General features: G+C 45.9%; 1 protein-coding gene across 1 annotated transcript in view; it reads left to right on the forward strand.

Moving 5' to 3' along the window:
• The window catches only part of RASAL2 (RAS protein activator like 2), a 184,420-nt gene extending 168,983 nt beyond the window's left edge, over positions 1 to 15,437 (forward strand). Inside the window, exons 15-18 of the mRNA XM_014943486.1 lie at positions 7,117 to 7,251; positions 8,603 to 8,805; positions 9,407 to 9,494; positions 14,399 to 15,437. Coding sequence (XP_014798972.1) covers positions 7,117 to 7,251; positions 8,603 to 8,805; positions 9,407 to 9,494; positions 14,399 to 14,563 — 591 coding nt within the window. The 3' untranslated portion in view covers positions 14,564 to 15,437. The remainder of the gene's footprint in view (positions 1 to 7,116; positions 7,252 to 8,602; positions 8,806 to 9,406; positions 9,495 to 14,398) is intronic.
• Positions 15,438 to 15,834: the final 397 nt, after the last annotated feature.

Raw genomic sequence — 15,834 nt, forward strand, 5'->3', positions numbered from 1 at the left:
CAAGGAGAGGCTCGATGAGGCCCTGGGCAACCTGGTCTAGTTGGGGGTGTCCCTGCTGACTGCGGGGAGGTCGGACTAGATGACCTTTGGAGGTCCCTTCCGGCCTGGACAACTCTATGACTCTATGATTCTATGATAAGCTTGGCAAGCCTAGCTTTCCTATTATTTTTTGATGCTTTTGCACTAAATTAAAAAAAATAATAATTTTCCATTTACTAAGGTAGCAGCAAGCCTGCTGAAAGAAACAAAACTTGAAAATTTCCCTGAATAAAAAAAAAAAAACCAACTAAAAAAACCACCACAGAAGCAGCTTTGTTCCAAATCGTAGCTCAGATCACCACGTGAGACTACATTTGCCCTGTGGTGCTAATTTAAAAGCAGAGCTACCTAAAAGCAGAGAAATAAACAAAGATAAAGTATCATAGAATAAACTGCTGCCAAAACAGTAAGTAAGTGCCGTTGTCTTAAGTGTGGAGAAATCTCTATCTCCCCATGATACAACAACCTATTGCTGGTCCCCAAATAAATACTGCTTTTTCATTACTCATCCCAAACTATGAATAATGCAAACACTTTCTGGAAAGGAGTGCTTACATGTACCAACTCCTAATGCACTTTATCAGTTGTTCAGAGGCGACAGTAAATCAAGATTTTCTTGTCAAAAGGCCAACATTCCTTTAACTTTAAAAAAAAAAAAATTCCTGTTGTGATTTGCTGTGTATGAAAATCTTTTCCTAAATCAGTTTAATCTTAAAGAGAAAATGAGTATTTAAATGCTTGGCACTACAGTGGAGGTAGAAAATGTCTCGATCTGCAGGTCAGAGGGAAGGTGGTTGTTTTTAAAGATGTCATATTAGCACGTACCGATCAGCTGGGCAGGGTGAGGCTCTCAAAGGCAACTCCTGTGCTATTCCTTGGGGTTAAGTGTTTTCTTCTGTGGTCACTGTGAGGGTAAACATGGCCATGTTTGATTTACTTTACCTAGTACTGGAGATGTTTTTAAGCTCCTGCTTGCCACAAGACCTTCTAGGAAGGATGCTTCTCTGCACACAAGCACGAGTGAGGACTTTGACTCCAGAAAGTTGCAGCCTTTGAGGTTGAGACTGCCCCGTGCTGCTGGTGAAGCTGCATCCACCAGGAGCAGGAGGTTATGATCCTCCTTGCTGACATAGCCCAGTTGGCAAAAGCACTGGTGAGATGTGGTTAGGCATGGAGAAGGCTTTTGGCTTGTAAGGTAAAGCTGGCAGAAGAACTTAGTTGCCAGCTTGAGCTCCTACTCTGTCGAAGGTTTTGCTGGTCTCCCTGCTGGTGTAGCTTTCTTGGCAAACTCCTCAATGGTACAGTCAAAGTGAGGAAAATCTGGATGATGCCTGGGAACCCAGGAGCAAACAGGGCTTCAAAACTGCTTTGATACCTCAAGTTCATTAAAGTACAAGGAGATCAGAAAGTCTGAATCACAAAGCAAAGCTTAATATGCCAAGTTTGTAATACCAAAAAAAAGTAATTGCATATTATTTGAAGTGTATATGTTTGTGTCATCCTTTGGAGCCTGTGTTTTACGTTTGGGCATAGAGGGGTTGATAGGTAACGTATTGAATACAACTAAGCCTAGTGCAGAGGTGGTAGAAAATTTTTAGGCCAGTAACAAAGTGTATTGAATACAACTAAGCCTAGTGCAAAAGGTGGTAGAAAATTTTTAGGCCAGTAACAAGGATAAATTTGAAGGATAAACTCCCTTTGCTGTTCTCAAGTGTCCAGTATGAACCTCTACTGTATGATCTGCTGTATTTTATTGTATAGTTCTGTGTAGTGTCCTAGCCAAAATCCCTGGGGAGGTGGTACCTTTCCTCAGGGCTTGTTAAAGGAAGTGCCTACACAAATATGCAAATCAGGCTTTACTTGGAAGGTGTTAGGATAAGGAGGAGAAAGTACAGGTGGTGTGTCTCCAGTCTGTGCATGTACACCTTTCACGGGTGGCTTCTGCCATGTGAAATGTTCAGTTGGGTGTTTGCAAACCCCTGGCTCTTCTCATCTTAAATTGCTGATTCCCCAACTGCCCCAAGTAAATGAGTTCCCGCTGCTTGTTTAGCATCAAAGTGACTGTCTCAGACTTCCCTCTTCTCCACTTAGTTTTTACATTCAGCTTCATCAATGCCTGCAACTATGACTGGCTTGAGGGCAGCTTCCTTCTCCTCTCTTGTAGGCGATGTGCATCTACTTAGTTTTCCACTCTACTTGCCATACTAATTGTTTCCACTGGATTTGTTAGAGCCACTTGCTCCTACTTTATTCAGAGAAATCAATTTGTTCTTTCCTTCCCCACACTCTTGAGAAACGTCTTGAAGTGCCAAATCGAGTAGCCATCATTTTTTTTGAGGCGAATTCCATTGCGTCCTTTTAATTGCAAATCACGTTGTGGAATTCTGTTCTTATTTAAAAAAAGAAAAAGAGAAAAGAGAAGTTGGGCATGTTCTTTCTGGGCATGTTCTTTCTAGGCATGCTTTGTGGGCGTTATAATTATTAGACTCTGTTCTCTACAAGTCCCATTTGTTTCTGAATATAGAGCTGGGCCCTTTGTTTGCTGGGAGAGGTCACTTTTTGCCTTCCATTTCCATTTAGGAGGTAGGTGGGAACAGAAATGTCAGTGTGTTCCTCTGGAAGAGAGGCAAAGAGGGGAATTAATACAAGTTCCTAGCAGGCTTTTTCTTTTCCCCCCCTTTATTAGAGTATAACTCATAACCTATTAGCATGTGAAGTGCTTGCCATCCACTTGGTCTTTGTAGGCTTTCTGAGTTTGGCTGCTCAAAGTGTTCTGTCCTGCAGCTTGCAAGGTTGTTTGGCAAGGTTTGCTGCTGAGCAGCAGCCTGTTACAAGGCCAGTGATGTAGTTTATAGTCACCCTTCTGCTGTCTTAGTCCTCCATAACTCCAATGAACAGTGACACCGTTCATCCCTACCTGTTCCTACTTCCTCCAGCAATTCCTGCAGCCAAAGTATTTACCTCCTGGAAGAGCCTGTTGGTGGCTGGGTCACACATAGCTTATAGTCTCCCTTGCTGTGGCTGCCTCACAGCAAATACCGTCAGAAAAATCACAGAATCACATGGGGATGGAAGGGACCTCTGGAGATCATCTAGTCCAACCCACCTGCCAAAGCAAGTCCACCCAGAGCAGGTTGCACAGGAACTTGTCCAGGCAGGTTTTGAATGTCTCCAGAGAAAGAGACTCCACCACCTCCCTGGGCAGCCTGTTCCAGGGCTCTGCCACCCTCAAAGTAAAGAAGTTCCTCCTCATGTTTAGGTGGAACTTCTTATATTCAAGTTTGTGCCCATTTCCTCTTGTCCTGTCCCTGGGCACCACTGAAAAAAGACCGTCCCCATCCTCTTGACACCTTCCCTTTAAGTATTTATAAGCATTGATCAGATCCCCCCTCAGCCTTCTTTAGACTAAAAAGACCCCAGTCCCTCAGCCTCTTCTCATAAGGGAGATGCTCCAGGCCCCTCATCATCTTTGTAGCCCCCTGCTGTACACTCTCCAGCAGTTCCCTGTCCTTCTGGAACTGGGGAGTCCAGAACTGGACACAGTGCTCTAGATGGGGCCTCACAGGGCAGAGTAGAGGGGCAGGATGACCTCTCTTGATCTGCTGGTTGTGCTCTTCCTGATGCACCCCAGGATGCCATTGGCCTTCTTGGCCACAGGGGCACATTGTCGGCTCATGGTCATCCTGTTGTCCACCAGGACTCCCAGGTCTTTCTCCTCAGAGGTGCTCTCCAGCAAGTCAGCCCCCAACCTGTACTGGTGCAGGGGGTTATTTCTCCCAAGATGCAGCAAATCTACCTAAGGAGCTTTGCTAAACTGTCACACTGCACTTGAGAGGGGCTATTAGCCTTCCTGCTGTGAAGGCTTCCTTCTAAAGGAAGAAAGGTCTAAAGATCTCTGCCTAAATCGAGGACTTTTTGCCAAATTTCTGCTCCTTCCTTTTACCTTTATACCCATCCTTGCTGAGCCTTCTTCCAGTGCTGGAGCCTTCATTGCTGCTCAGGACATCACAACATCGTTGTGGGCAGATCCTCTGGCCAGAGCTGGCCTAGGAGGTGTGTAGCACTCGCCAGGCCTTGTCCCCTGAGCGAGAGAAACAGAAATGGAGGTTGACATGATCCCTCACCTGACTCATGTAAAGAATCACAGAATCTTCTAGGTTGGAAAGGACCTTAAAGATCATCTTGTCCAACCGTCAGCCTAACTGACAAAAATAGACACCCACACCACAAACAAGGAGCATCATCACTAAACCATACCTCCCAGCACTACATCAACCCGTCTTTTGAACACCTCCAGGGATGGTGCCTCAACCACCTCCCTGGGCAGCCCATTCCAATGGCTGAGAACCCTTTCAGTGAAAAAATTTTTCCTAATATCCAGCCTGAACCTCCCCTGGCGCAACTTGAGGCCATTTCCTCTCACAGAATCACATGGGGATGGAAGGGACCTCTGGAGATCATCTAGTCCAACCCACCTGCCAAAGCAAGTCCACCCAGAGCAGGTTGCACAGGAACTTGTCCAGGCAGGTTTTGAATTCTCCAGAGAAAGAGACTCCACCACCTCCCTGGGCAGCCTGTTCCAGGGCTCTGCCACCCTCAAAGTAAAGAAGTTCCTCCTCATGTTTAGGTGGAACTTCTTATATTCAAGTTTGTGCCCATTTCCTCTTGTCCTGTCCCTGGGCACCACTGAAAAAAGACCGTCCCCATCCTCTTGACACCTTCCCTTTAAGTATTTATAAGCATTGATCAGATCCCCCCTCAGCCTTCTTTAGACTAAAAAGACCCCAGTCCCTCAGCCTCTTCTCATAAGGGAGATGCTCCAGGCCCCTCATCATCTTTGTAGCCCCCTGCTGTACACTCTCCAGCAGTTCCCTGTCCTTCTGGAACTGGGGAGTCCAGAACTGGACACAGTGCTCTAGATGGGGCCTCACAGGGCAGAGTAGAGGGGCAGGATGACCTCTCTTGATCTGCTGGTTGTGCTCTTCCTGATGCACCCCAGGATGCCATTGGCCTTCTTGGCCACAGGGGCACATTGTCGGCTCATGGTCATCCTGTTGTCCACCAGGACTCCCAGGTCTTTCTCCTCAGAGGTGCTCTCCAGCAAGTCAGCCCCCAACCTGTACTGGTGCAGGGGGTTATTTCTCCCAAGATGCAGCAAATCTACCTAAGGAGCTTTGCTAAACTGTCACACTGCACTTGAGAGGGGCTATTAGCCTTCCTGCTGTGAAGGCTTCCTTCTAAAGGAAGAAAGGTCTAAAGATCTCTGCCTAAATCGAGGACTTTTTGCCAAATTTCTGCTCCTTCCTTTTACCTTTATACCCATCCTTGCTGAGCCTTCTTCCAGTGCTGGAGCCTTCATTGCTGCTCAGGACATCACAACATCGTTGTGGGCAGATCCTCTGGCCAGAGCTGGCCTAGGAGGTGTGTAGCACTCGCCAGGCCTTGTCCCCTGAGCGAGAGAAACAGAAATGGAGGTTGACATGATCCCTCACCTGACTCATGTAAAGAATCACAGAATCTTCTAGGTTGGAAAGGACCTTAAAGATCATCTTGTCCAACCGTCAGCCTAACTGACAAAAATAGACACCCACACCACAAACAAGGAGCATCATCACTAAACCATACCTCCCAGCACTCCATCAACCCGTCTTTTGAACACCTCCAGGGATGGTGCCTCAACCACCTCCCTGGGCAGCCCATTCCAATGGCTGAGAACCCTTTCAGTGAAAAAATTTTTCCTAATATCCAGCCTGAACCTCCCCTGGCGCAACTTGAGGCCATTTCCTCTTGTCCTGTCGCCTGTGACTTGAGAAAAGAGACTGACCCCCATCTCTCTACACCCTCCTTTCAGGTAGTTGTAGAGAGCAATAAGGTCTCCCCTCAGCCTCCTCTTCTCCAGGCTGAACACCCCCAGTTCCCTCAGCCTCTCCTCATAAGACTTGTGCTCCAGACCCCTCACCATCTTTGTCGCCCTTCTCTGGACCCGCTCCAGCACCTCAATGTCTTTTTTTATGGTAGGGGGCCCAAAATTGGACACAGTACTCAAGGTGAGAAAGAAAGAGAGAAGCTGTTACTCCAACCACAAAGAGCCCCTCGCTGAAACTTAGACTTCATTGTCCCCCTGCCAGGGAGCACATGTCACTGTGGTGCAACGCTGCGAGGAGGCAGCGAGCTGAGGAGCTGCTTGAACACAACAAGAAGCTGCCGTTGGGTGGTTGGGGAGCCGGGGGGGGGGAATTGATCTTTCACATTTCTCAAAAAGTTAAGACAGTGTTGCTCTTTCAGGGGTAATTATGCTAATTCCTGTGCTTATAAACTTGTCTTTGTCCGTGAAAATTGCTCGGAATTTGTAGCAAGCCATATTTTCCCCAGCCAGCAGAGAGTTTCTTGTTTCTTTTCTTGGCTTCCTTTTCAGATTCCTTTAAAGAGGATGGCCTCCTCTGTCTCACAGTTCTCCTAGGAAGCACTGCTGGCTGTGACTTCCTTTCACAGCCTTCTCTGAGTGCAGGGGCTACAGTAGGCCACCTAAATCTGATGGGCACCACAGTGATAATGTGACACCTCTTTGCTGCTTTTAAGTACTTCTCTGGTGTCCCATATCCAAGCCATGCTGCCCCGTGCTCCGTTGCAAAGCCTGGCTGAGAAAGCTGCTGTCAAGTTAAGCTCCTCAATACTCCAAAAAACCCAATCTGTCTTACCTGGACAGGCTGCAAGAGAAGCTTTGTCACTCTGTTTTCTTTGTGAGAGAAATCAAAGGTTGAGAAAGCCTTCCCGAAAATCTGGCAAAAGGGAAAGGTGGATGTGAACAGGATTTGGAATGGAAACGAGCTTTTCCAGAGAGAAACTCACTTAGAGAGGAAGGAATATTTCTCAAGTGCATTGATGTTAGAGGGACTCAAGTAGGTGCTGTGGATCCAAAGTCAAGGGAGGATGAAGTAGCTCTGCAAGAGAAGTTTTGGGGATCCTTTGAGACTGACAGATTTCTGGTTGTTTTTCTCCTCCAGATAAACTGGATTTTACAGCTGATTTGTATGTAGTTTCTCTGAAAAATGCTGAAAATGGGTATTTCTGTTCCAGGTTCAATCACCTGTGGACTCTGCCACAATGTCACCAGTGGAAAGGACAGCTGCCTGGGTTCTCAATAATGGACAGTATGAAGAAGTAGAGGAGGATGGAGAGCAGAATCCAGATGAAGTCAAGCATGCTGAGAAGGTAGATTTTATTCTGTAATGCAGCTGACGTGGGGGCACTCAGTGAGTCCTGTCCACCCCACTGCCAAATTCAGAACAGAGCTACTTCCAGGTGCTGCTTTGACAGTCATGCTTTCAAACACAGGTTGTTTTGGCATAAGTTCCTGCTCTACATGCTGTCACACATACCTGTAGTGCAGTATCCTGTGCTATAGATTAACCCACACACAGGCTGTAGCATGTCAAGTGGGTGCAAACTGAAACAGATGAGAGTTTGTACATTACAGGCTGGTGTGTGGCACTTACATGCATCATGAGTCACACTCCCTAAGTGTATTAGATCCTGCTCAAGTCATTATTTTTTGTGACAACACTATAGCTACAGCATACTGCCATTTTTCTATGCTTGCAAAACTTTAGTGATCATTAAACTCCATTAAAAAAAAAATTGTGATTGTTAACCTGACTGAGTATAGCTGAGGATATGCTAATCATACAGATCATACAAGGCTCTGTAAATGCAGTTCAATCTTCATCAGTAGTTGCATTCAAATTTTCTCTTGGGCTTTGTCTGTGATCAGCCAGGTAGTACATCCAGGTAGAGTTTCTGGGCTACACAGAAACGTCCATGGTCTTTTTTTTTTTTTTTTTTTAAAGCATATTTATTTTCAGTAGTAGATACCAATTTTCCAAATACATCTGTGTGCTACTGTGGTAAGGAAGTTCAGTAAGAGATTTGGTGTTTTGAGAAGTCAGGGAGTGAGGAGGAGAACATTTTGTGGACAAGAAGCAGGAACGTAGCATTATTAGGAAAGGTGAATGGACCCAAAACAAAGTGGAATGGGTTGAGATTCCTTGCACTGTTGCAGAAGTGATTGTCCATAGAGATAGTAAGCAGGAGAATAAAACCTCAGCCAAGTAAAATTATTTTAAAATTTTTTAAAAGGCTCTGTTCTGTAGTGAATGATTTGCCCTATCTTCACATGTGGTTTCGTGCCTTGATTAGGTCCTGAAGAATGAGGTATTTGGGTTCCCTACTGGTCTGTTTTGTAAGTTTGGTCACCCCAGGACATTTTTACAGTTGAGCACTATGAACAGCTTCTGTCTGGGAACTGGTTGAGTCTGCAGTAACTGGGGGTGTTACCAGTCAGGGCTGAGGAGCCATGTCAGAGCCCTCTGACTGCTTACGTTGTGCTGCAGAATGACACCCCACAGTGCTTACCCACAGCTGTTTGCTTGTCATTTCCTTCTGTCAATTTATTTCTTGTGAAAAAAACCTGTCTTTCTCTGAACAACAGCAGGAGATTATAATGATCTGGTCTTTTCCTTTTTCCTTTGCATCTGATTCTTCCCTTCTCTCCTTCCACCTGCAGTATGAACAAGAGATAGCCAAGCTGAAGGAGCGCCTCAAGGTGTCGAGCCGCCGGCTGGAGGAGTATGAGCGGCGGCTCCTGGTGCAGGAGCAGCAAATGCAGAAGCTGCTGCTGGAGTACAAGTCTAGGCTGGAAGACAGCGAGGAGAGACTGCGCAGGCAACAGGAAGAAAAGGACAGCCAGATGAAGAGTATCATCAGCAGGTGAGGCTTTGGGAAGTTTGAGACTGTGTAGAACAAGAAGCTCCCCTGTGTCGTGTGTTCTCTTTGACACTAAATAAGGTAGTTGCTTCTTGACATCTCTGGACTGATACCATCCTGCCTTGGAGATGAAGAAACTGAGATGCAAGTGTAGAAACTTGCATCAGATTGCCAGGAGGATGAAGGAAAAGATGTAGGAATTCTTAACCTTAGTCTCTGTACTTATAACAGGTTTGGTTTTTTTGCTTTGTTTGGAATCTGTACTCAAGACAGTAGCTTTTCAGAGCAGTTGCATTTTTGGTAATGTCTTGTTTTGAGAATAACATGTACTTACAACAGCTTTTTTTTTTTGCTTTGTTTGGAATCTGTACTCAAGACAGTAGCTTTTCAGAGCAGTTGCATTTTTGGTAATGTCTTGTTTTGAGAATAACAAGGTTAGGCAATCAGGAGTACCTGATGGATAGATGAGCTTTCTTGAGTGCAGCAGAATTCTTCTCTGGCAGAGTCAGGACAATCAGAGGAGTGAAACAAGCACACCAGAGTACCTGAAACACTCTGGAATAGTATTAAACTGTCCTGATTTGTACCTCGTTTTCCTCATCAGGCTCATGGCAGTTGAAGAAGAGCTGAAGAAGGATCATGCAGAGATGCAAGCTGTCATTGATGCAAAGCAGAAAATTATTGATGCCCAGGTAAGGAGCTCAGGATCTCCAAAACCCAAGTGTTCTGTCTGTAGAACCCATTATTTTTCCCTATCCTCCTGCCCCAACATCGTTCTCTAGTGCCCAAGCCAGTATTGGCCCATGGTGGTGTACATGTGACTTACTGCCTTCTAGGAGAGAATTGGGTTTTTTAATTAAGAAAGACTCTACTGTCAGATGCTAGGCTTTGAGAAAGCCTGCCATCAAGTCACAGGACTGACTGCTTCTCCAAAACATTTTCTACTTTGTGAGATCCAAAGGGTGTACAGGAATAGTGGTACATTGTGCAGACATCGTTCCGAGTGTGGGCCTGGGAAGTCTGGAAAAGCTGTGCTTCATACCAGCATAGTTTAATGGCCATGTGCATGCATCTCAGCTATGCAAGCTAAAAGCATGGCTTTGAACATTGGAGTGGAGACAAGAGAATGCTTGCAGTGGAGCCTTGCCCTGTATAATGTCCTATGTGGCATTTCACCCCATCTGACTGTCCACGTCAGCCCTGGAGAAATGCCCGTTTTGCCCAACCTGCAGCGCTTGCCTCAGTCAACACGTGAGCTGTGGGTAGCAGGACCCAGTGGGCAGTGCATGTGGGCGTGTTGTGTGGGGTCCTTTCAGCTTTTCTTCTGTGTCTGTGCTGACCCCAGAGAGCAAAGCTTGTACCACAGACCCTGAGACTGGTTTGATACCTGCCTGCCGTGTTATGTTTGTGATACTTGGTGTTTGGAGGACATCCTTCCTGCTTCTGGGCTTTTCAGTGGTCCCAAGTGTAAACCTTGCTTAATAGATAACCTTAAGATGACCTGTTTGAGGAGTGACCCAAGTGATTTCAGAAAGGTGTTTCCCTTCATAAAGATTGGAGGGAAAAAAGCCCCAGCTGAACATGGTTAAAAATGGTACAGGTGTATTAGAACACAGGGATAAGTGAGCACAAAAGGTCATACCCTGGCCAGTTGAATGGCCAGCAATGAAAGAAATGTTTGAGCTCACGTGGAACTGTAGGGGAAATATAAAGTAGAAAAAAAAGCTGTGGTTTTAAAAGCCTGGTAAATTTAGGAGCGCATTTCCAGCAGATTTTTCCAGATAATTAGGAAAGTTCTGGTTTTCCTTTTGCCTCTGCCCGTTTTCCCACCGTTCTTCAGAAAGCCTGTTGGTGAAAGCTGGATCTTTGGATCCGGGCCATCTCATCTGAATAAATCACTTGTGTACAATACCATGGGGCTTCCATTACCCAGCCTTGCAGAACAAAAAGAAAATCCTGCTGGAGTTCCACCACATAGAGTTCCTAGCTATTGTGTAAGGTGCTGTACGTGGAGACACCGGTGTGGTCACCCTTTCCAGATGCAGCTCAAGATTAAATCCTTTTTGTGAGGACTTGTGCTCAAAATGCAAGGTGGGAGAGTGCAGTGCTGGAGAGTGAACAGGAATGTAGGCAGTCACTGGATTTTTTTATTATTGGTGCTGGGTGAACAGTAGAGCAGCCTCCAGTCTGACCAAGGAGTACGACAAATGGAAGCTGGAGTAAAAGTTGAATGTGCTGGGCCATTTTTTGGAGATAGGCAGATAGGAGATAGGAGTCAGGGGATCTTGTTGTTACACACTGGTGCAGCAGCCTCCAGTCTCATCAAGGAGTACAACAAATGGAAGCTGGAGTAGAAGTTGAATGTACTGGGCCATTTTTTGGAGATAGGCACAGTCAGGGGATCTTGTTGTTACACACTGGTGGAACAGCAGCTCATCCAAACAGCAGCCTGGTTTTGAAGTAGATAATGCCTTTTCCATCTGCCTCAAGAAGGCGAAAGGGGCACTGAGCAACCTCATAAAAAGTGATTTTGGGAGGTGGGAGGAGAGGGTTTGAGAGATTGGGACTGAATTAGAGACTTGCCCTTCATTACCTGCCCAGGCCATTAGGCTCTCGGGCTCACTGTGAGGTTATGGACTAGGAAGGAGGAGGGTGGACCAGCCTGATCCCTGGCAGAGGGAACTGCTGCTGACTTGTGAAAGCTTCAGACCCTCAGGGCTGGAAAGGTGTGGTCCTTGATCACAGTTGGTCAAATGATGCATCATTTATCACCTGCAGTAGAAATTGTTGAAAAAACAGTAGCATTAATGATTATTCTTTGAATCTGACACGGTCTTCTTTTCAAGTGCTGTTAGCTACTTGGGCAAGTGAGGTCATCAGCAAACCTTAACTGCTTCAGTGTCAAGCAGTTCGTGGGGGAAGCTTAGTTGTCACTGCCCTTTTGTGGGGACCTGAGCAGAAGAGGAAACTGATGAAAGATTCAGAACAGACAGATCAGAGGAGGCCAGGTGCTTGAGTTCTGTAGCAATCCCTTTGAGTTGCACTTGGAAGGTTTTTCTGTCTGTAATTCATTTGGCAAAGGGATATAGCAGTGCTAGAGAAGAAAATGTTTTATTTTATGTGAGATCTATGGAGTTGAGTTGGAGCCTTGCTTATCACACCTGTTTCAAGGGTTAAATGGCTGTCAGGAAACAGCAGTAACTGGGCTTCTTGCGCTTAGTGACCATCACCAGGAGATGCTTTTCAGGATTTGCTCTTCTGCCTCCTGGTGAGGTGGAGCACCCAGTACTTGCCCAATGCAGAAGGACAGCCTTCTTCTCAGTGGCTCCAGAGGCTGTCTCTGGGTCCCTGCCTGAGCTGGGGCTAGGTCTGGCTAAAGGCTCTCCTTGGAGCAGCGGAGCTGCAAAGGGGACCGGCCCAGTTGCTATTGCGAGTGACGTCTCCGCTGTGTTAAATTACAGGTCATAAATGGGGATGAGATAATTCCAACAGGCAAGTAAACCCAATCAGTTCTCTAGCTGAGCAGTACCCAGTCCTGGCCCAGCGCGCTGCCCTCCTACCCATTCCAGCTCCTCCCACTCCCTGTGCCCAATTCGTGTGTGTTAGAGACACGTTTGTTAGACTGTATTTTCCTTTGAGTGAGAAGATGCCTCTACTCACCAGGCTCGTGCTTTTAAGATTGATTTTCCAAGTGCAGATTTCCAGCTGTTTTGCAAGCTGGCGTAGTGAGCACTCATCGGTGCCAGAGAATAACCAGCCTTTCATTTTTAACTCTTTGGAAAGCTATATTCTTAAAATTTCTTTGGAAAGAAATTTTAAATTTGAATTATATATTCCGGGTGAAATTTAGCCCGAAGAGGAGGAGCATTAACTTGCTGAAGGACACGTTTCTGCTAAGGCAGTTGTGTTTTGCAGGAGTTATTCCAGCATGGGAGAAAAGGCTAAGCCTTTAACTCCTCCATTGTCCATTCTCCTTCCTTACATTGACTGGATCACAGCAAGTGCCAGCACAGGCTATACCCTGCCTTGCTGTTTGTTGATTTCTCGTGCCACCTCCTCCTCTGTTTGCTCTGCTCTACGGAGCTTGGTCTCTTTGGGGGCTGTAAGACAAGCAGTACTTAAATTCTGCTTTGTTTTTGCACCCTGACATTTACCCGTGTGGGGAAACCCACTGAGAAAAGCAAACATGACTTGATTACTGCTGTACGGCACAGCTGATGTGCTGGGATCAAAATCTCAAGGGGCTGTTGTAGCACTTAGGTCTCCTGAGCAGTACGTCTGAACTATCCCTTAATGTTTGTGCCTTCTCTGCATCATTTTTCCTTCCATTTTGTTTCCTAAATGGGCTGGACTGGGAAGAGTTCCTGCATGCAGCTTTTTTTCATTCAAGTAAATTAGACATTTTTCCTTCTCAAAGAAAAAAAAGCTGATCAGCTGGTAGCATGGAGAGCGTATTTACCTTTGGTCGTCTCTGTTGCTGCTTTGTGTGGCTGCGTTATTTTTATATTTTTTTTTGAGGAAAGATGGAAATTGTCATTTCTAATTGTGCCACCAACTTTCTGGCTTGACCCTCCAGTGCTTTGTCCCACTGCAGATAATCTAGCTGTTGGTAGGCTGGGTTTTGTTGATGGGTTTTGTATTTTTTTTATATTTTTTTTTATAAATTGAGTACACAACCTTTAGCTTTCTGCTAAAAGTGGAGGCCAGCACTCTCTGTGCCAGGAGAATCCAAATGGGGGTGTGGGACCCCTGGATTCGGCGGAGCCCGGGAGCCCCTCTGAGCTGGAATGGGTCGAGGAGCAGTGTGTTCAGTGTTTGTTCTTTGTGTTCTGTCGATGGCATCTCCCCCTCCACCCACACTGCTGCCCCTCTCCCCCCCTCACCTCAATAACCCCTTAGTTTTAGCTTTTGGCTGCTTCTTCTCTATGTTGCTGTTGCACCCTCACTCCTGCTGGTGACTGCAGGCTGCCATTATCTGCTTTTTTTTTTTTATTATTATTTCTTTATTTCAAGCATACCATGAATTTCTTCCGAGCACACTCCATCCAAAATCCAGCGACAATGGCCGTTATATACCACTTGCACTTCTTCTCTGCCAGATGAAACCTCCACCACTTTTATTTTCTGCTGCCTGTTTCTGTTTTTTCTAACATATTTTTTAAAAAAAACAAAACAAACCAGTAATAAATTGGTTATCGTTGTTATTAACACCAACATCCCCCACTCACCCCCTCCCACCTACCCCCCATGGCAAAATACTGCGTTTCCATCTGCCTGGGTTGGATAAAGCCAGAGTGACTGGATCAATTCACCAATGGAGCTTTGACTTGTTGTCACCTTCCATCAGGCAAAAAGCCCAGGAGGGTCAGAGCACCCCGTGGGGCGCAGGGGGCCACGTTTACCCCAAGAAAACAGAAAGAGGCAGACATCCCATCTTAGCAGAGAATGTTAGCCGAGCTGCCTCTGCCTAGAAATCACCTGAGGACACTGTCACGGCCCCGGGTCCTGGAAGTTCCCCCATAAAGCAGGTTTGTGGGGTAAAGGAGTAGTTTGGTTCGGGGAAGGAGCTCTGACTTTGTGGGGGTGTCTGTTGCAGGAGAAGCGGATCGTGTCCCTGGACTCTGCCAACACGCGGCTGATGAGTGCCCTGACGCAGGTGAAGGAGCGCTACAGCATGCAAGTCCGCAATGGCATCTCCCCCACCAATCCCACCAAGCTTTCCATCACGGAGAATGGTGAATTCAAAAACAGCAGCTGCTAACTGGGGCAGATTGCTGCCGGGGCCATCTCCCCAGGAGAAGGGCAAGAGGGAGCAGACTCAAGAAACCTTCAAAAAAAAAAAAAAAAAAAAAAAAGCCCCCCCCCTTCCCCTTACAGGTTTACATAATGCTGCTAATAAAAATGGAAAAGAGAAAGAAGAACTCTGAAAGGTGGGCTTTAATTCCCCACTCAAGGCCAGGAGAACCGGGCTCCCGAGAACAAGTCCTTCCATATCACTGTGTAAATAGAGGGAGCTCTTGGGTCATGTACAGAAAACGCCGATGTAATATACCAAAAGGAAGTGAATACTGTAGATTTTTTTAATTATTGCTATTTTTATTATTATTATTTTTTTTTTGCCTCTGGTTGAAAGCACTGCAGTCCTTGGAGGAGGAAGAGGGGAGTGTGAGTGCATGTGTGTTGTGGGTGAGAGAGAGAGCTGAGCAGTGGGTTACATTAGGCAGCAGCTGTATATCTCAGGCTGGCTGATACCAGTACATGAGTGGAGTGAAATAGTAGCAAAATGAATTCTATAAGAAAACTTATCTGCTGGTTTTATCCCCCTCTTCTCTAGCTGTTCTTTAACTGAATGCAAACTCGACAGCAGGCATATTTAGCAGGAAAACTTGGCTCTTGCTGGATGCTGTACCTGCTTTCAGTAGGACTCCGGCAAAATTGTCAGTCTTTTTGAACAAGGTGAGGACTTGGAGCAGCAAGCTTGGTTCCTTGCATTTGCACACAGTCAGGATTCCCAGCAGACAGACAGAGGGAATCTGCAGTTTTTCAAGGTAGGATTCTTTCTTTTTTTACCCCAGTTCTGATGCAGTTTTATATTTTCTGTTTTGAGAATTTACAGACCTGTAAATACTTTTTTTTAAAAAAAACAAATTTCTATGCGACCCCCACTTTGTGCACCACGGAGTGAGGCCCTGAATTCATTCTCTGCTCCCCATCAGGAACGGTCAGGTTAATGCTCTGAGGAAAGGGCTAACCAAAGGGTGCCCACGCCCAGCAAAGTAGACTTCCATATGCAAAATTCCCTTTTTCCTGGAGGATTTCTATAGTTTAACTCTCGTTCAATTTCACTATTTCAGCCGTTAGCTTAGCCAGTCTAGTTCCAGTGTGAGATGCTTTCTGCACGTTTGTGTTAAAATCCTTTCTCTGGATACTTCAGAGGGGTTTTTTTTTGAAGTTCTGTGCACACCAGTTTTTTTTCCTGAGGAGTTTTGACTGAGCTTTCATCTCCAATTACTTTCAGTTGCATTTCATAGA

Source organism: Calidris pugnax, unplaced genomic scaffold (assembly GCF_001431845.1).
Source record: "Calidris pugnax isolate Ruff unplaced genomic scaffold, ASM143184v1 scaffold63, whole genome shotgun sequence".
Lineage (NCBI taxonomy): Eukaryota > Metazoa > Chordata > Aves > Charadriiformes > Scolopacidae > Calidris > Calidris pugnax.